Source organism: Gossypium hirsutum, chromosome D08, assembly GCF_007990345.1.
Source record: "Gossypium hirsutum isolate 1008001.06 chromosome D08, Gossypium_hirsutum_v2.1, whole genome shotgun sequence".
Lineage (NCBI taxonomy): Eukaryota > Viridiplantae > Streptophyta > Magnoliopsida > Malvales > Malvaceae > Gossypium > Gossypium hirsutum.
Window position 1 is genome coordinate 64,681,300 of NC_053444.1, and position 21,230 is coordinate 64,702,529.

At 32.3% G+C, this 21,230-nt stretch overlaps 3 protein-coding genes and 1 long non-coding RNA gene across 6 annotated transcripts; 1 reads left to right on the top strand and 3 right to left on the bottom strand.

Annotated features, from left to right (window-relative positions):
* Positions 1-3,383: 3,383 nt before the first annotated feature.
* On the bottom strand, positions 3,384-5,667 carry LOC107899084 (uncharacterized). The gene is made up of 4 exons (XM_041098836.1): positions 5,201-5,667; positions 4,343-4,701; positions 3,701-4,035; positions 3,384-3,462 (listed from the first exon to the last, which is right to left on the bottom strand). The coding sequence occupies exons 2-4, from the start codon at positions 4,358-4,360 to the stop codon at positions 3,399-3,401; spliced, it is 417 nt and encodes a 138-aa protein (XP_040954770.1). The 5' UTR covers positions 4,361-4,701; positions 5,201-5,667; the 3' UTR covers positions 3,384-3,398.
* A 1,222-nt stretch (positions 5,668-6,889) lies between these two features.
* LOC107899085 (50S ribosomal protein L18) lies at positions 6,890-8,735 on the bottom strand. Of its 2 annotated transcripts, none has more exons than XM_016824696.2 (2): positions 8,426-8,735; positions 6,890-7,520 (listed from the first exon to the last, which is right to left on the bottom strand). In XM_016824696.2, the coding sequence occupies exon 2, from the start codon at positions 7,516-7,518 to the stop codon at positions 7,174-7,176; it is 345 nt and encodes a 114-aa protein (XP_016680185.1). In that variant the 5' UTR covers positions 7,519-7,520; positions 8,426-8,735; the 3' UTR covers positions 6,890-7,173. The 2 variants fall into 2 exon arrangements, with proteins under 2 accessions (XP_016680185.1, XP_016680184.1); XM_016824695.2 differs by having other exon boundaries at positions 6,890-7,649; positions 8,426-8,548.
* Positions 8,736-12,004: 3,269 nt separating this feature from the next.
* On the bottom strand, positions 12,005-12,820 carry LOC107899086 (rapid alkalinization factor). Its single transcript, XM_016824697.2, has one exon. It carries the CDS (start codon positions 12,557-12,559, stop codon positions 12,185-12,187), a length of 375 nt encoding a protein of 124 aa, XP_016680186.1. The 5' UTR covers positions 12,560-12,820; the 3' UTR covers positions 12,005-12,184.
* A 1,692-nt stretch (positions 12,821-14,512) lies between these two features.
* LOC107899087 (uncharacterized) lies at positions 14,513-20,755 on the top strand. 2 transcript variants are annotated; one of them, XR_001684569.2, is made up of 3 exons: positions 14,513-14,649; positions 18,948-19,150; positions 19,430-20,755. It is a non-coding gene; the product is annotated as an uncharacterized lncRNA (long non-coding RNA). The 2 variants fall into 2 exon arrangements; XR_005917015.1 differs by lacking the exon at positions 14,513-14,649 and having other exon boundaries at positions 17,830-19,150.
* The last annotated feature ends 475 nt before the right edge of the window (positions 20,756-21,230 follow it).

The following is a 21,230-nucleotide window of genomic DNA, read 5'->3' on the forward strand; positions in this document are numbered from 1 at the left end:
TAATCCTTATGGCTTGAGAAAAATCTGTTAACACCAAAAACTGTAATTGATCCGCCTGAGTAACTGAGTTCCACCAATCTTTCAACATTCCTGTGAATCTTGAAACAAATTCAGACAGTATGTTATAATGGCTTTCTTCTGTTAGCCTTCTCGTATCAAGCCATGCATGGAACTCTTGTAATCTTTCAGGCCATTTGTTCATTGGATTATCATCCAGCGTGAAGACCATCTTTGTTGTAGAGACATGCGGTGCTGATCTTGCATTTGATGGTTCTCCAACTTCAGTCATCTCTTCATCTGATGGTTCTTCAACTTTCACACCAGGTGTGGCCATTACTTCTGGCAAATCCCCAATTCCTTCTTCTGAGGAATTATTGGTTTTTTCAATTGATTCTGAATCACAAGGATCTGCTGATCTTTCTGATTCCCCTGAAGAGGCTTAAAGAAGTTGCTCATGAGCCAGCAGTGCCAGGACAAGATTTATTTTCTCATCTGGCACAAAGAGAAAAAGAAATCCAGAATCTTAAAGAACAGATAAAGTACCTGAAAGAAAATGGAAAGTTGCCACCACGACAACCGAAGAAAAATGGGATTGAACTTTTCCCATCTATAAGACAGATAGATAGTCCTCGACAAAGTGAAACACAACCAATCATTTTCCCTCCACCAGAGCCAAAGAAGAAGGCCACAGTTTATGAATTGTGTCAACAAATCAAAGCACAAAAGGAGGAAGAAAAAAAAAGTTGCAGAAGAAAAAAGGAAAAGAGAAAAGGCTAGAGGCAAAAGACCAGTGGAGAAACAGGAAGATGAAGAAAGCCAATTCTCTTCACCACCAACATCTCCACCACCTCTTTCTCCCCTGTTTCTTTTCTATTTCGTCCATTGCTATTATTTCTTTTCTTTTAGTTTCTGTTTCTTTCTTTTACTTAGTTATTTAAGTTATACATATATATATAATATATAATATAATTAATATAATACTTATTTATTAAGTAAATAAATATAATATATATTAACTAAAATATCTCATATATTTCTTCTGTTATGTCGCGTCAATTTAGGCTGATGGCATAATTCCCTATTTGGTCCTTTTAACTTTTCTTTAATCTATTATTCAACTTTCACCCCTACTTCAATTTAGTCTTTTTTCACAATAACTCTCAATTAAGTCAAATTCACTTAACCAAAACTTAATTAATCACACAACTAACTTCGTAAATATTTTTAATAAATATTTACGAACCAGTTTCACTAAATAGGAGGCCCGATAATTCACTTTCCAATACCTGCACTTTTTAGATCGTTACAATTCTCCCCCCTAAAAAAATTTCATCCACGAAATTTCTCACCTGATACAAGTTATTTAGTCAAATATTTTCTTCTACCTTTTTAATTGAAGTCCATAAAATTCAATGATAATTCATATAATTTCCGGACTCTTGTCAAAACTCTTTTTAGAACTTGATACTATGCTTCACACAATACCATTAGTTTGAGGATGAAATGCAGTGTTACAGTATAATCTCACACCCAAAATTTACTGTAATTTCCTCAAAATCACAATATAACTTCGGATCTCCATTCACATCAATGAAGACTGGCTCTCTACGTAAACTAACAATCTCAGAAATGCATAACTCACTAATCTATCAAAAGAGAAATTTGTACGTATTGAGATAAAACGCATAGACTTCTTCAAACAGTCAACAATAGTTCAGATAACATCTATCTTCTGCGATGATAAGAATAATCCTGATACAAAATTCATCGAAATTCTATTTCGTTTCTACTCAAATATCAACACATAATATAACAATCCCTAAGACACTTGAAGATCAGTTTTAACCTGTTGAAGGATAAAAAAAATTTGAATATAAAGTCAGAAATATCGCGTTTTATACCCATAGACCATTACTTTGTCATTCTTCATCAAAATACAGTCTATTCCATTTAATGATGTAACACTGTAATAATAAATTTCTTACCCGATTCAGACTGCACCAGAACTAATGCTAAGCTTTAAATTATTCCGAGGCCATTGTCATCAAATAAATTAAAGCCATAGTACTATAGCAGATCTAACGTCTCAACAATATAAATGGATCAATACTTCAACTTCAATAATATTTTTCAAATAGAAGAGAAAAATCGAGGATGGCTCCAATATGAACCAGTGCAATAATACAGTTTCTATAATATGTGATCATACTCTCAAATTCCCATGATCAAGTCAAAATTCATAACAATAATAAGTATAAGTACCACTGACCAACGGATATCTCTTCCAGTCAGACCATAAAATAACAAGAAAACCAAGACAACGAAATCCAACTTGCAAAGCTGTACTGAATTTCCTAGATGATAATCCATGTTTCATAATAAAAAATATTGATGATATTCCAAAGAAAGTCCAGAAAAGCAATATTGTACATTCACACTATAACAATCATAATAGAGACACTGTAACTTGCACATTTATTATTCAGAGCTTCAATCAACTGAGGTAAAAAATAATATCATACGAATCTTATCATCAAGTCTTCTATCACTTATAATAGCTTGGGAGAACCAAAGAAAAGATAAAACAATACCACTCATGAATCAATCAAACTTGAAATCATTTCCATCTATTACCATATTTCGCCAACCTTTTCATATAATGATTATAGCATTCGAACATGAACAGTTACATATATCTCCAAGAATAACAATACATATAGAATGCCCAAATAAAATATTTAGAAAAGATTACTGTAATATACTCGATTATAACAGTTGTATTCAAATATTTTTGCAATTTCATCACTAATTCACTAACATATATAGTCATCAACAGCCCCATATCATCCAATTCACTCACGAATCTTACTCGGAAGAAATTTTCAGATCACTAATTCACTAACATATATAGTCATCAACAGCCCCATATCATCCAATTCACTCACAAATCTTATTCGGAAGAAATTTTCAGTTAACTCATTCTGTAGATACCATATCTAAATAAATCGATTTCTCATAAATAACTTCTTTCTTTAATAGTAGCATTGTGTATCCCAAATAGTTTTTTTTTTAAAAACTCTGATATCTCTCTTCAAAACTCATCTTTATTTACTAACCCATTCTCAGTTTTAACTGTTTTATTTATCATTCCATCGCTGAACTCTTCAGTTCCACACCTTTGAACTAGATCAATATAAATCTTATGAATTTCATTATAAATAACTGTACCAATAATGGGTGGAGATCGTAAGGCCTCACATTTTAACTTCATGTTTATACTCATATAACATAACATTTATCATTTCGTATGTACTATAAAACATTTATCCATAGCTTTTTCAATTTATATATTATCATAAGTACCATTTTACTTAGATACTTGAGTATCACTTTCGAAATCATCGAATAGCTGCGCGTTGAATAGCTGCAAGCTTTTGGCGTTGGTTATGGCTCTTTCTTTTGCTGCTCGGTCAATAATATTACGAAAGTAGTAGATGATTATAAGATTTTAATGCAAAAAAGTATCTGAAAAAACTAGACAACCTACAAACAAATTAAATACACTGCGAAGTGAAGTCTACTTAGCATTGAATACTGTTCCAGACATGGATATCCTTCTAGGAAACTTAATAAAACTTGAAAAAAAAAATTGGATTCCTGGAGGAAAACTTAATGATTCACAAGAAGGAAGTAACAGAACCTTATAAAAAGTAGGCCCGCTGTAAGAACAAGGCCTCCTACTGCCCAAGAAACTCTTTCATTAGATGGCATATCCTGGAGCCACTGCTGGAAATCTTCTAAGAGCCCAGAGTTCCCAGTTTTGTGGGGTTTCTCAGATCGTGAAGCTCCCCATGAATCAGCAATTGAATCAAGACTCGCTTTGCCACCATAACAGGACACTTCTTCAATACCACCATGCATGCCAACGGATTGTTCAACACGGAAACCTGCAGCAAGGCATAATTCTGTTCCATTGGATGCCCATTCAGATGCTCTACCACAAACAAAGTCATTTGCTCCACATGGTGCTAGAACCTGACAGAAAGTTTCTTCATTTGAATTAGATCTAGGGGAATATCTAAATTGAGAAGATACTAAAGCAGTATGACACAAAGCAAAACTAAATAAAGCTCCAACGCTCAAACACATTAATGTACAACAGAGAAGATATCCGACTTCATTGAATGATGGGAAGCACCATGAAAGTAACCATCCTAGCTATCAAATTATTACAACCTAAGTGTCGATAGCTCTTCAGAGGATATATTAAAACTTTATAAACACGCAACCCTCCCCCGACCCCATTAGTATATGATCTTTACATGGTGACTTAGAAGTCTACCTGTGTCTTTGCATCCATTGAGAAGTAAGCATTAGAGCAGGCCCGAAATACTCTATCACAGAAGGATGTGCATATAAGTGGGGGTCCAGGCTGAACTCCGACTCGTGGATCGCATATGGAACATTCCAGCAATTCTCACAAATGCAAACACTCTTCACTGGCTTCACCTGTTAAAGCCAGCCTCCTAATAGAAAGCAAAGCAGGATGTGCCTGGGCAGCATCACAGCAAGTCTTTTTCCGAAACACCCTACAGAGTGTCAAATCCTTGTGTCCCTTCCCCACCCTTTTAGGAGGTTTCCCCTCAGAAGAGAAGGGCGGAAAGCGACCACCTTGAGATACACAAAGACCACCGGCTTCTCCTGGTAGATAAAAACAAATGAATCTAACATGCTGCAGCTTTGTAGGCAAAATTTAGAACCATAAATTGTTGTATTTAAGGAAGACCATTAAATGAGAAGCTCTTCAAAGTAAAAACACAACATGCTTAAAAGAAATATCTGCAATCTACAGAGTAATCTAACACATACACATGGGTAAATCAGCTAACTTTGAAGCTTAAAATTAACAACTAAAAAGAAAAAGAAACAAAATACCCCATTATCTAAACCCAAATAAAAGAAACAAAGCCCTGCTAACATCACGGTTCAATTGATTGAGGCCAAAAGAAACCTCCTTTTATCAAAACAACAACAATTAATGCCTAATCTCCAACCCTATGTCAAGAATGAAAAACTTGAAACAAAACGCATAACAGTATCAATAAAAGAAAGAAACCCAATGAAAGAATTTTTGAAGCTAAACGAACACTAATAAAAACAAGAAAAAAAGAAGAAGAGGAAAGCATATATTGTTTGTTACCATAGGAAAAGGGCAAAAGAAGGTTGAAAAGGAGAAGAAATATAAGAAACCCAAGTTCAATGTTATTCATTGCTTTTACTTGTACTCTGATTTTTGAGCTGTGAATCATTGAGAAAACCCAGAAAGGTGGCGGGGATCCTGCATTTACAGTGGTGGAAGAACTGAAAGAAGAAGAAACTGGAAGAGTGGAAGAGATCAATGAGCAGAGACTAAAACAACGTTAGTACTACGCTTGATGTCAAAATAATCTGGTAAGTCGTCCTGGGTTTTCGGGTATTCGTTTGCCCAAGTTTATATATTTGACCCGTTCAATTAACTGAGGTTTGTCCCACTCCCACCATGCAATACAAACTAAAACAACGTTAGTACTACGCTATTAGCTTAGCGAGCAGTACTCTCAAGTGTGTTCTCAAATAATTGACCAAGTGCTTTAGAAGGCTAGCAGTGATTCTACTATTAACTTCAGCAAGTAGGACGCCCGAACAATGTGTGCTCAAATAATTGGTTCAGTGTCTTAAAAGGCTAACAGTGGTTATGCTATTAACTTTGGCAAGTACTACCCTCAAACATCGTGAACTCAAATAATTGACTAATTGTCTTGGATGGCTAGCAATGGTTTTACTATTAACTTAGTGAGCAGTGCCTTCAAATAGTGTGCCTTTTCGATTATACTTTATAACATAATATTTAAAATAGACATTTTATTTTCTCGAAATTATTTTTTGGTAACAATAGATCAAATTTTTTAAAAATAATTTCTACGACACTCTTCAAAAGTATTTTTCAACCATAATGGTAAATTAGCTCTTAATCTTAGTTTAATTAATATTATTGTTGTTGCAACTACCTAGAGGTTGTAGATAGTTTAAGCATTATACAAAAATATATAAAAATATTTGATGTAATGATAAAGCATAAAATTATGTATTGTCATATATTATCAAATATTAACCTATATATTTTGTTTGGCTAATATATTAAGAAAACCCTTTAGTAATTATACCTTGTTTAAACAAGCCCTTCTATTATTTTTATAGTTAAATAAACCCCTAACATATTATTTTTAAGCATGAAAGTCCTTGATTTTAATATTAAATAGAAAATATTTGAAATTTCTAAACTAATTCACATTTAGTGTTGATGTGAATTTGATGAGAATATAAAAATAAAATAACATTTTTTAAAAGTAAAAGAAAACTATATTTTAAATTTTTTTTGAAGTGTTTAATTAAATGCATAACACATTTAATTGCTCTTTTGAAAAACTTCAATCCATCTTTTAAATTTTATGTTGATGCTAAAATGCATAGAATTTCTATTGCATCAGTTCAAAATATATCTAAGGGCTTGTTCAAATAAAGTGTAGTAGTTTAAGGGCTTTTTAAATATATTAGCCATTTTGTTTCTAAGTAATTCAATCAGGGCAATTATTCACATGTTGCTGCTTGCTGGTTCGTAGGGGTAGGAGTAAATCTTGTCTCGAGCCTCAAAGCTGTCGATCTCATTTACATTGAGCCATTTGAATCCACCCCACAATTAAGGTCGATCAGATCAGAATGATACAAAGAATCCAAACCAAATAGTCCTCACAAAACTACAACGACCAAACAATGACATTATAGGCAAATTGTTTTGGTGCAAGCAATGACATTTCTCAACCAAGCATTCAAACCATAATCGAAGAACGAATTCATCCTTGGATCTAGAGCAGTTCGCATTCATAAACAATGACAAATTACTATGAAACATGAGTTCAGGAAGCTATTCCGGTATAACCACATTAGAGGCTTATTTGATTTGGAGCAAGTAGTGGTCTTTCACAACCTAACTAAAACCGAAAAGCATCATACAAAGCATAAAATGACAATGTATTCTTCCTTGGATCTAGTTCACTTATCATTTCCAGGACAAAGATGAATCGTTAAGAAGCACAGATTAAGAAAAGTAAACAATGTTTTGAAATTGTTCTAAATTTAAAGCAACTTGACACCTGCTTCCGTAAGAGAATCAATGACAGCCTTGACTTTACCATGATACTTCTGTTCTCGCTTTAAGGAAACGGAAACGGCAGGGATCTCTTTGAGCAGCAAGCGTTCCGCAAGTATCTTCCCAATCTTGGCAGCAGCCGCCACGTCCCGAGTAGATTCCATGCTCGACCTGAGGGCCTTCTCCTGTGAGCTTGCTGCTGAAGCCACAGTTGCAGTGGGAGAATGGATAACTTGAGCACTAACGTACTTGTTTGTGAAATGCATCTTCAGGACATAGGGCTTTAGGAATTTTAGAATTCTTGGTGGTCTAACAGGTGGAGGGATAACCATCTCTGTCCCACACAAGGGAAAAAAATATAGATTTAACTCCATAAATACAATCATGAATCATGATTGTTTAAGAACAACATTCCACTGAAACTTGATTGTAAAGGATCGCAACAGTAAAGAAGAACCAAAAGCTGAGTTAATCATATGAAGGAAAAAGAAAAAAACATGGGTCAGTATGATCCTGAGATTTGCTTCTTCGACGCTTGTTCCAAGCTGAAACTGACCCGAAAGGCATTGCTTTATAATTTCGATGATTTGAGCTCCTTTTCGATTATATTACATGGAACAGGCAATTTGTCGAACAGTTGATGTGCATGACAATAGTGATGATGAAGAACACATGAATATTGATCAATTTTTCGTTTAGCCTAAAGCTTTAAAAAATATTAAGAAGTGAGGGATTCGGATCCTAACATCTACAACTATTTTGTATCAAAAAGAACATTAAAGAAGAATATCTTTAATGGGGAAAAAATACATGCTACTCACCCATCAATTTTATTCCAATTTTTTTCTTTTTCACTCTTAACATGTCATACAATTACGAATGAATTTAATAAATTCAAATGCGGGTCTACGAAATCATGAAAAAGTTAACTGATTCATGAATAAGATGTTTCAATCAAACCAATTATCTTTTTTTTTCCCCGAAAAAAGCTTAATAGCCACTATTTCGCAGTAGCGGCGGCGTGCGCCACCGCGAAAGACCCCAATAGCAGCGTAACGGAAAACAGCAGCGATAAGGGTCCAACATTTCCGCTAAATCGATAGCTTTAAAAGAATAACAAGCGGAAAAATCGAAAACAGAAGATCAAGTATAGCAGAGTGATGCAGATAACTCAAACATCTCCCTTATATCTCAAATAGAAATCAATCTGCAAGAAAAGTTTAGGGTTTCAAAAATTACCTTATGTAATTTCCTAGTACGTCGGAAACGGCAGAAGAAAAGGTGAGACTGGGACAGAGTGGGCGGCGGGGAAGTGTGAAGAGAAACGAGCGTCTAGGTACGTGAATTTTAAGATGAAATTTTAGAAAAACTTCTTTATTTTTTCTCAAATGGAATTAGAAGTAACACTTTTTGGGTAAATTCTTAGATAGTCACCCAAGGTTTCATGCTTTACTATTTTGGTCATTCATTTCAAAATTTTATTATTTTAGTGGCTCGATTTCATTTTGTAGACACCCCATCGTTAAAATGCCTTCAATTATCGATGGAATGCTGACATGATCATATCTTGATCACTATAATAATAATTTTAGCTCTTAATATTTTATAAAATACGTCAATTTGATCTTAATTCTAAAAAGTTAAACAAATTTTTCTTTCAATATTTGCATATTTTGTCAATTTGGTTATAATACTCAATGACTAACAATTCAAGTGCCTCGGATAAAGAATTGTCACAATTTTGACTTGAGGTTACTAATGAAGCACCTTTTAACTTCAGTTACTAATGAAAAACAAAATAACCACAAAACACGTCTCCTAAAGTAATATTGAACGATTACATGTCTCCTAAAGTAATATCACACATGTTGATATCTCCGCACTAACATCGTTAGTTTGTGCTGATGTGGCACTGGTAGTCAATCATATAATGACACGTGACAACATCTCAGTATGACATGTGGGAAACATAAATTAAAAAAAATAAAAATCTTATGAAAAATGTAAATTAAATAGATATATGTATAGATTTAAAGGTAATACATATAAGTTGATATTAGAATATCTAAAATGAAAAATGAATGGATTCTATTTTTGTGTGTAGTAAATTATATGATAGATAATTGTATAATATTTTAAAAAAATACAAAAATATAATACTTTTATCAGCTTTTATGATAAAATAAGTTTTATTAATAATCTCTTTTTAAGTATTTTAAACTAATTTACTATAATATAATAATACTATAAAATTTAATTTCATAAATGAAAAAAAACTAAAAAGAATCTCATATATAATTTTTTTGTCTAACATTATATAAAATAAAAAAATGTTGTATACATAAAAAATAATATATACATATATATTTACCAAATTAAATTAATTGTTTGAAATAAATTTAAATTAAAAGACCGAAGTACCCTATTAATTCCATAAACTCCCAAAGGAACTGGAAATATATAGTATATATAGGTATAGCTGGTTAAAAATAAAAAATAATTAATTAGACAAAAAATGAAACTTTTAGACATTCAATAATAATTAAAATGTAATAATAAAATTTAAAATCACAAGAAAAAACTGATTAACTTTAAAAAAATTCAAAATATTTAAATTTTAAAATCATAAAAAAACCAATTAACTTTTAAAATTATTTTTTTTCAAAAGGCTTAAATTGCTTTTATTAAATCTTAATACTAAATTGTCCCTATTATTTTTTTGTAATATCTACTTTACCCCTATTAACTCTAAATGATACTTATTTTAACCCAATTAACTCCTAATGACTCAGAGCAACTAGTTTTATCATATAGAGAGAGATTTGCAATTTCATTATATAAGTTGTATAACCATGTCCACAAGGGCAGATCTTTATAGGGGCCTAGGAGGGCTTTGGTGTACAAATTTTTGGAAAATTTTAAAGTTGGTTTTAAAAAAGTTTTGAGAGAATATGTCAATTTCTGAAATATTTATCGGAATAAGCCGATTTTGGAGAGATGATGAAAACACGTCTAGTTAGGTGTGTTTTCACTTTGACTATGTAAGAAAGTTTCACTCACTCTCTCCAAAATCGACCTATTCACTCAAATATGTTTTTTTTAAACAAGCTTTTTTGAGTAATTCAACTCAAGCTACAATATAACAAATTTTATATAAATATAAAATATCTTAAATATGATTAAAATACAATATGAATACACATGTTATGGTATTTAGTTTTTGAGATAATTGAATAAAAACATGCATCCTTTATATATAGCTATTTGAAAAAGTACTAGAGATTCAAACTTTTAACCAAAAAGGAAAGAGGAAAAAGATTGAAGGAACAAAGTAAAAACTAGAAAGCAAGACATTAGAGGGACCCCTTTGAAATAAAAGTTTTGTTTGTTTTAAAGGGGACCATTGGACATGGAGGGACCCATCATTAATTTATTCATATACCAACCATTTCTTTACAACATGTCATTCCCATTTAAACAATTCACTCTTCCATTACAACCTCTTGGAGTAAAATTAATTGCAATACTAACTCTGTGTTTTGTCCTTAAATCATTCAACCATATGCTTCATCATGCCCATAGTCTACCTGTTTTTATTGTGCCTTTTCCTTCTCTATTTCACTATTTTATTTCCTATTTTGTATCTTCTAATTATCCAACATGTACCAATGTTAATTAAATCAACAAGTTGAGTATCATATAAACACAACATGAATATAAAAATAATGTGATTAAACATGTAAATAATTACATGCGGTTGACATATTAATATAATAAATTCGATACATCTGTCATATCATTTGTACTATATTAAGAACTCTTAATTGTGTTGGTGTCACGAACTAATTAACTATCAATTCAATTAAAAAAATATTTTTTTACAAAATAAATTGCATTATTTAAATAATCAAAATACAATATTAAAAACATAAAGAAATAATGTATTAAGTCAATAAAAGTGCAAAAATAATATTAATAAATACCATAAAAATATGTGAATTATCAAATTGAATTTCACTAATTTAATAAATTATTATTCTATATTATATTAAATACACAAACTCATGATGATATAGGTTTAATTCCTGCTCTATAGAAATTTTATTTATAAATATAAAAAATTGCTTATAGCAATATTTGTTATTTCTAAAAAAAATTAAAATAAATTTTCATTAAGTTGATAAATGTTAAGTCTTCACAATTTATTTAATCAAGGTCTTAATATATAATTGTACATGAATTGCCTATAACTTACCACCATATAAAAAGTTACCATTAAAAATAATAAGTATAAGCCTAAAATTATTTAAATAATTGAACTCATTAATTCCTGGTTAAATAGGTTCCATTTGAAAAAAAAAATTGTTAATCGATTAAATAGGTCGATTTTTTTAAAAATTTAAGAAAATAAGTTGTTTATAGAAAAAGTATGTAAAAGTTCGTCTAACTAAACGAGCTTTTTGTTAATATGTTGAAAAAGAGCTTCTAACTAAAATCGTACAGGCTTTCCCTGACCTATCGGTAAAAAGCTCACCCAGCTGAACGAGCTTTCTTACCAATTGTGCACATACTTTCACACCCTTTTCTCTGAAAATGACGAATTAACTTTTCTTTTTCCTAATTTAGTCTTAATTCCCACCCAAAATATGAAAATTAAAACATTTTATAACTTTAAAGCAAGGTGTTATTCGCCGTTCATCAATGTTTTGGTGAAAGAGTAATACAGAAAATTACATTTTAGTGGACAATTTAAAATTAAATTTCTTTTTCTTTAACCATTAAAAAAAAAAAGAAAGAAAGAGAAAGCTAAAGATCTTGTGAGGAACAAAAAAAAGTATATAAGAATAACAATAATCTTTTACAGAGACATTAAAAAAATTAAAAATACTAAAAACATGACTACAATCGATCTCTCCATGTATAACAATCAAAAAGTAAGAAAAAGAAATGGAAATCTGAAAAGGAAATTATTTATTTCGAAAGAGGAAAAAAAAAAGCTCAGCCCCTGCACCTTGTGATACGGCTGCATCCACGGTTGTAAGGGTTAGCCTGAGCTCCAGGCTGGCAATTGTAATAGGAAGCACCACGGCGGGAGCAGGGAACGGTGTTCCTTTGAAGAGCGCCGTAGCTTATGTACCTGGTGGTTTGCAAAACGCGGCGGCTGATCTCCGAGTCCAGCTCAAACTCTTCTTCCCCTCCTAAGCATTCTCCTATGGAACCATTGCAAGAAGATCTGGTGGGGGTCGGAATCCAACCCAGGATTTGCTGGTTGTGGTAGTGGTGGTCACCGCTCGCATCAACTGCCACCATCAACGCCGCCGCCACGATCACGGCGCAGATCCAAACAAGCTTACAAGAATTGAGCACTGCCATTGCAATCTCAAAACACTCTTTTGCAATTTCTGGGGTTTTGGCTATGATTTTATATCTCGATTCCTTCTTTCTCTTTGTATTGTGAGGTGCGGTGCCGTAGTTGTTTCTTCTTTGCTTTCTACCTTTCTTGTGAGCTGCTGCTTCTTTCTTCTTTTGTTTGGTGGGTTTGTTTTTTATTTCTTCACTCTGTTTTTTGAGTTTTTAAATTAAAGGGGAAACTCGAAAGAGCTAGTTGGCAATTTAATTATAAAAAATATGGTTAGTTTAAACGACACTCATTCCGCTGATTTTACAGATATGCCATTATGTGTGGTTTTATTTTTATTTTTTGGAAAATTAATTATTAAATAAATATGGTAATGCATTTTTGTGCTTGAAAATTACAGATATTAACTTCAAATTTTATTCAATATTATAAATTATATATGAATTCTTAATCTAAATTTTACTTGAATGAATCTTATTTGGATATATTTTTATTATAATTATAATTTTTTTTAAATCTAAGATTCTTAATTTTGGAAATGATTTGATTATATAATATAAAATATGATATGATAAGTAAAAAAATGCAAATATGAGTGAATAAATTTACTTTAAATATTAATTTTAAGCTTAGTGTTTGTTACGTTAGCACTGTATTTTTTTTATTTCATAAGCAGTTTTAAAAAATTTATCATGTGTCTTTTCTTTTTAAATATTTATTTTTTTAATATTTTACTATACATCTATAAGATAATTATCAATATTTTGACTCTGCTTATAAAGTCTAAAAACTCTACTGATAATGTATCAAATATTTTGCCTAATTTTAAATATTATATTTATTGAGTAATTATTTTATTAATGGGAACATTTGGGTATTTATACATACTATTACTGTTCAATCCCAAGTAGGATTCGAGTCACCTACCCATGACTTGGATAGGTCCCACCAAATGATTGAGTGTGATGCGAACCGTGAGAGGATAATAAAGGAAGCTCACGGACCTAGCTCGCAAAGGGAGCTCATGGATCTAACTCGCAAGGAGAGCTCGCACGAACCAAGGGAAGGCTGTTGTTTCAGTTCGCATATACCCAATGAGCTCGCAGAAGGGAGGCCACGTTGTCTGGTAGGCAATCCAGAGTGAAACACGTGTCTTGCATATCTGAAGTCCGCTCAGAATGTCAATTCTAGGAATAGTGGGGTCAAATTTTTAAATATAATAATTAAACACGTTATATTATTTAAAAATTTTAAATTCAAACTTTAAAGATGATATTATTAAAAACCATAGTTATAAACTATAAATAAAGTTATCTTACTTCTTTTTGGTGATACCAGAAGAAAATTTTAAAAAATAACACAATGGCAATTTTGGAGATAAAGTGAAAACTACGGGCAAAAAGCAAAAGAACAAACCCTCCTCTTAGGTTGACTGATTATCTCTTTGCTTTTTAGGTATCGCACCAACCCAAAGAAAATGAAAAACAAACAAATAATAATAAATAAATAAATAAGAAAGAAAGAAAGACGGCATCTATTCTCTATTTCCAAAATTCATCCAATAATCCGTTAACCGAAACACGTTATCTTTCCGAATCCCTACCTGATTTCCGTTACCCCTACCGTTTGTTTCCTTATGACTCCAACTAATTTTTTAATAAAGAAAGAAATATATAAAAATAGCAGCATTTTCAGTTATTATGATTTCACAACATGTCTGGCACTTCTCAATAATCATTGTACAACTAAAACTTTTTTTTCATTTATTTATATGAATTATTCCGGTCATCATCTAAGGGTCCGTTCTTCAACCCGGCTGAGATGAGCTTTTAGTTAAAAAAGCGCTTTTCATTAAAAAGCAAAGGAGAACGCATTTCATTTTGAGAGCAAAAGGACAGCTTCTTAAAAGGACTTCTCAGCAGATGAGAAGTAGATTTTTTTAGCTTTTCAGCCAAAAAGTCCTTTTGCCTGGTTACTTTACCATTTTAGCCACACCGACGCTAGTTCCCTCTGCTGCTAAACTTCTCTCTGCTCTTTGCTCTTTGCTGGTTCCCTCTGCTGCTACACTGTTCTCTGCCCTCTGCTGCTACACTGCCCTTTGCTGGTGAGTTTATCTTTTTCTTCTCTTCTTCTCTTCTTTTAATTTGTTAAGTTTATGTTTTCTATGTTATGTTAATATCTAATATGAGTTATATATTCAAATACATTTTAAAATAAAATAATACAAATGTGTTAAAAACATTAATTAAAAATAAAAAATAATTTTTATAATAATACAATCATGTCAATATCTAATTATAAATATTTAATTTTTATATTTAAATATTTAAATATAGTTTATATATTCTAATTAAATTTTATAAATAATTAATATTAATTACTTAGAAATATTTAAAATTAATATTATATATTAAAATATTAACAATAAGTTATAATAATTTATTTTTTTATATTTTTGCTAAAATATCATAAAATTAACTAATTTGAACATTATTTAAATACATATTTGTTACTTTATAATATCATGTCTAAAATGGACATTTTATTCTTCAAAAGCACTTTTTGACAGCAATGCCAAACACTCAAAATTCTCAAAAGCACTTCTCAAAAGCACTTCTCAAAAGCAATGAAGAACTGGCCCTAACTATGCTCAATTTCTTTTAGTTATTCAATTATAAAAAATTAAAATCAATTGATTGTGTTTTTTCTTTCAATATTTTCCTTTGGTTAAGTTTTTAATGAGAATGTGAGGTGAAAATTTATAAATTGGTTTAGTAGTAAATTTAGTTTTTAATTTTTATATATTATTAATTCAATTATAATTTTAAAAGTTTAACTCTCGACGTTTTCATATTATTTCAATTTGGTCTTAACTCTAAAAAAATTTAAAAATAAATAATAAATAATTTCAAAAATCTAAAAAATTATAAAAATTATAAATATATAAAACAAAATATTAAAAAAACAAAACTAGTTTACTTTTAAACCCAAAAAACATGTCTTCTAATAAATTCTAAACATAGAAACATTCTCCTTCGCTAGACTACCAAACTTGACCTCCACCTAATGGTGGATCCAGAAATACGACTTAGGGGTAGGGGTAAAGTTAGAATTTTGTTTTTAGGGGGGACAAAATTAAATTATAGATTTCTATGATAGTAAAAATACAATTTTGTCATTTTATTAACCTATATCTTTATAATTTTTAGAGGATTAAACCATATCATTTTTTGGGAGGCCAAAGTGTAATTTTACCATTATTAATTTAAATTTTTATAATTATAAATAGCCTAAATGGAAAATTTTCTATTTTAGGGGGGCGGGGCCTTTACCAACCCCACTAAATCCTCCTCTACCTTCACCCAACTTCGCAACTTAAGGATATGGACCTTTGGAGAACCACACCCCAAAAGCTAGCTATTGAGATTGGAAAGCCTACATCCATATAAACCCCACTAGGAACCCCCTTACTTTCCTATATGGGACCCAAGCCTCATACCTTGCAATTGGCACATAACAATCCACCACACTCCACAGTCTCGGTGTCCATGCGGGCTAGCTTTGCGCTAGCTTAATCTAACCCCGGGTGAACATTGCAATGTGGGTTTTTTTAGAACTTTTCGTTGATCCTTTCACCCCCTATTTCCCTCACTGCCAGTGACATTCGTATCGGTCTTGGACCCATCATTCTTGATCCCATAAATCAAGAGCCTAAACTCGAGTCTAAATCTAGGAAAAATATTCCCAAAAATTATTAAAGTCCGATAAAGTTGATGAAATGACTGAAGTCATGTTTTTTCAGTTGAAAATGCAAATGAGTTTTTGAATTTGAAGGTAAAATGCAAACATTTAAACAAGTTATCAAGTTTAAGGAAGAAAAAAGAAGATGTCGGGAATAAAATAAAGTGAGGTAGATATTGAAATTTTGAAGAAACAAATTAGGCCAATGGGAGGCTATCCTTTAAAGGAAATATAAAATTAAAAATGTGATAGAGAAAGTAAAAGAATCAAGTGAGAAAAAAAAATGGATGATGGTGATTCATATGCTAATTTTTTTGAAGAACGATAATTTAATAAACCTTAAACTGGTTTCTTTGTTTCTTTCTTTTACTCTCTTTGTTTTTTTTGGGGGGGGATTTTTCATTTTTTTGTTTGTAATTTACCAATGAGGTAACCGAATGGTTATTGATTAGCTTCAATTCGGTGATGGATTGCTGATCTGTCGTAATTTGATATGGAAAATTAGGCTTCCCCAATACACTTTAGAAGCTTGTTTTCAAGCATATTAGCGTATTTTCTCTAGTTTTTTTTGTAGTTTTTAAGTTTTGAGTTAATAAGTACAAATGCCTCATTTTTTCTTGTTTTTGAGACCCAAATTATCCAATAGTGTCATTAAGGGGCCTAACATATGATTGAATGTTGTAAGGACGCATTAGATGTTGGAATCAAGTGAAAACATCACCAAATGAGAGGTTATCGCAATATCCTACCCTTGGAATCGCGATACCTCCAACAAGCCCTAAGGATGGAGACCACCCACAGTGATATTACGATATCCACCCCACGGTATTACGATATTCATGTGCTTTGGCAACCTCCCATTTTAAGATTGTTGACACCATTTTTTGGATGAAAACGGGGTCGACTTGGGTTTTGAAAAATGAAACGAAAACGGGAGTCGCCACCAATCTTTTTTTATGAGGTGTGATTGGATCACCTCGAAAAGTGGTTGTTTTTAATAAACAGTTTGATTTTATTAAAACAATAAGTTTGGTCCACGAAATCTAGAAAAACGGGTTCGGGAGTCGACTACGTACGAGGAAGGATTAGCACCCTCGTAACGCCCAGAAATTGGTACCTAGTTGATTAGTCAATGTCTTAATGTCGAAAATTTGAAAATTTAAAAATTTAAAATACGATCCTTTGTCTTAAAATGACTTGTATAAAATAGGTTGCTTATATTAAAAAAAAACTCCTACGATAAAAATTAAAAGGATATTCAATTATTCGAGTCAGATGAGGAAATCGCAACCCAATACGTTAGGGCACCATTTCTCAACATTCCGAACATTGAATATTGCCTTGGTTGTTTTTAAGAAAATCCTCATCTCGAAAAAAACAACATGTCACATCCAATGCGTTAGGACACGACATATTGAATTCCCAATAATGAGCTTTTATTTATTTATTTTTTTTTTTAAAAAGTAACCTCGATTATTTAGATTCAACAAAGAAAATCGGAACCCAATACGTTAGGGCTCGATTCTCTCGAAGATCCCAAATACCGAATGTTGCTTTTATTTTGAAATTTTTGTTCTTGATAAATTCGAGTAAAATGGATGTAAAATAATGATAATGATGTCAATGTAAATAAAATGATACAAGTAAAACAATAAATAATAAAAACAATCATACGGGCAAGGTAACAAATAATTAGGAACTAAAGTAAGAAAACAAACAATAATAAACATGCAAATAAATGAGCAAAATTAACAACATGATGCAAATATAAAAATATATAAACACACATATATATATAAATAAAACAATGAGAATATGAAAAACATGTGTATGTGTACATATTTTGGAATTATTGCACATTAAAAATTATGTAAGTGTATGCACATACATATATACATATATAATAATCATTAAATATATAAAAGTATATATGTGTAAGTATATATTAGTCATAAAATGTAAAGAATATATACAAGGTATATTTCGAAAGTATAAAGTATATGTAAGTGTATATATAGATATATAGATGCTTTTATAAATTACGAAATAGATAAAATATGAGTATTTATATGTATTAAATAAATTATATAAGATATATATATATGCATTTATATAATAATAATGATAATATAATAGGAAATGTAGAAACAATAATAATAACAACATTAATAATAATAGCAATAAAACAATGAACTAAATAATAATAATAAGAAAAAAGGGACTAAGTCGAAAAGAAAACAAAATACTGGGCGAGAATGCAAAAATAAAAAAAAACTAAAAGGACCAAATTGTGCGCACACTGAAAGAGGGGGGACCAAAATAGTAAATAAACCGAAGCCATCAAAACGTAACGTAGCCATAGACTAAATTGAAGCAAAAATAAAACTTTGTGGCCAAATTAAAAATAAAAGGAAATAGCGAAATAGGACCAAATTAAAGCACGCCACAAATCGGAGGGACTGCGAGCGTAAATAGCCCAAATATTAAAAACACGCGGATCTTTCGGGTCGGATCGGGTCGACGCGTGGATCCCCTTACCCAAAACGGCGTCGTTTTAAAATTAATATAAATATTAAAAAAAACCTTAAAAAAGGTTTAAAAACCATTTTTCTAAAAAAAAAGCTGAGAGAAGCTCTCTCTACCTCATTCTCTCCGGCCAAGGGGCCGATCTAGGGCTGCAGCGAACCTCCGCCGAGGCGCCACCGCGTGTGGCGGCCGAAGGTTCAAAATGGAACCTTTCCGGTTACTTTTTGAAGCCGAAGGCCTCCTAAACACGGATCCAACACCGAATCTTGTGAAAGGTGAGCCCAACCCTGCCAAACGAGGAGTAACCGTCCGTCTCCTCCTCCTCCGGCGCGGCACAGGTAAGGCTTTCTTCTTCTTTTATTTTTTGTTTCCATTTATTTTTATTTATGTATGTACAAAAAAAGAAGATGAAAAAACGAAAATAAAAAATGAAAAGAATAAAAAGATTCACCTTAAATCTTTTTTTTTGTTTCTATATTTCTCTGCTAATATACGTTACAAAGGTCGAAAAAAAGAAAAGAAAAAAAAACCCCTTGGAATTACATATTGTTAGGTTTTTATAACCGATTGTGTCATCATTTCCATTGCTATGATTGTCCTTTCTTTCCTCTTTGCAGGCGTTTGAAGCAGGCGGCAGTGCGGCGCAGCAGTTGGTGGCTTGCGGCGCTGGTCAGAGGCAGGGTGGGTAGCTGGCGGCATCTAGGGTTTCAGAAAATGAAACCCTAGTTAGATATTTTTTAGGGAAATTGGGCCTGGCTATTGGGCTTCGGGTTTGGGTGTAAACGGGTAAATTTGGGCTTGGTTTTGCTGGGTTAGGTCTGTTAGGGGCTAAATTTGGGTTGTTGGGCTATTCGGGTTTTGTATTGTAATTGGGCCCGGGTTTTTTTTTAAAATTGGGCTTGTACAGCTGCCCCTCTTTGCTCGTTGTCATGTAACGATAACAGAGCAAAGACTAAGAAAGACCAATTTTTACCCGCCCTCTTTGCTCGTTGTCATGTAACGATAACAGAGCAAAGACTAAGAAAGACCAATTTTTACCCGGTCCTGTTGAGAAAATAAGATTCGCCGTTGCGGCTTCAATCTTCTAGCTGCAATGCCTGGAAAACAAGGTTCGCCATTGTAGTTTCAATCTGTTCCACTGTATCGCCAATGATGTGAGATTCGCTGTTGTAGCTTCAATCTATTTGACTGCAATGTTGGGGAAGCGAGATTCGCCATCGTAGCTTCAATCTGTTCCACTACACCGTAAGGAAATGAGATTCGCCGTTATGGCTTCAATCTTTTAATTGCAATGTCGGGGAAGTGAGACTCGCTGTTGTAGCTTCAATCTGTTCCGCTGCATCGCCTGGAAGAAAGATTCACCGTTGTGGCTTCAATCTATCGCAATGGGGAAGTGAGACTCGTCGTTGTAGCTTCAATCTGTTCCGCTGCATCGCTTGGAAATAAGATTCGCCGTTGTGGCTTCGATCTTTTAAATTGCAATGGGGAAGTGAGACTCGCCGTTGTAGCTTCAATCTGTTCCGCTGCATCGCCTGGAAGTAAGATTCGTCATTGTGGCTTCGATCTTTTAAATTGCAATCTATGGTTACTTCGATCTGCTTCTGTCAACTCAGGAAAGCAAGACCTGCCATCTTCATTGATCTGTTCTTTGGGGAACATGACCTCTATGAACCTATTTATGCCTAGTGATTATGATAAAAATGAATCAAAATACCCTGGCTAAATGCATATGCATGAATGCAAAATGATCTTTCAATGTTTGAGTTGTTATTGCTCATTGCTCAATAAGTCCTTAATGCCAACGCGCCCGAATGCTATCTTGTCCGGTTGGTAATGTTCATCTCTTACTTGGTCGGATTGCCCCCACTGTATTCTTCAAAGTTTAACTCATTGTGATTTTCAAGGTTAAGCCCATCGTAATTTGGGACATAAAATTTGTGATCTTTCAATGTTTCCCTTTATTTTTATTTATGTATGTACAAAAAAAGAAGATGAAAAAACAAAAATAAAAAACGAAAAGAATAAAAAGATTCACCTTAAATCTTTTTTTTTTTTGTTTCTATATTTCTCTGCTAATATACGTTACAAAGGTCGAAAAAAAGAAAAGAAAAAAAAACCCCTTGGAATTACATATTGTTGGGTTCTTATAACCGATTGTGTCATCATTTCCATTATTATGATTGTCCCTTCTTTCCTCTTTGCAAGCGTTTGAAGCAGGCGGCAGTAGGTGCGGCGCAGCAGTTGGTGGCTTGCGGCGCTGGTCAGAGGCAGGGTGGGTAGCTGGAGGCATCTAAGGTTTCAGAAAATGAAACCCTAGTTAGATATTTTTTAAGAAAATTGGGCCTGGCTATTGGGCTTCGGGTTTGGGTGTAAATGGGTAAATTTGGGCTTGGTTTTGCTGGGTTAGGTCTGTTAGGG

Bases quoted from the DNA above. Each gene is read 5' to 3' on its own strand.
- LOC107899084 (XM_041098836.1), bottom strand. The intron at 3,463-3,700 runs GTTCTGTTACTT...TTGACCGAGCAG, and splicing joins GCGGGCCTACTTTTTATAAG to CAAAAGAAAGAGCCATAACC.
- LOC107899085 (XM_016824695.2), bottom strand. From the start codon at position 7,572: ATGATTGTATTTATGGAGTTAAATCTATATTTTTTTCCCTTGTGTGGG.
- LOC107899086 (XM_016824697.2), bottom strand. From the start codon at position 12,559: ATGGCAGTGCTCAATTCTTGTAAGCTTGTTTGGATCTGCGCCGTGATC.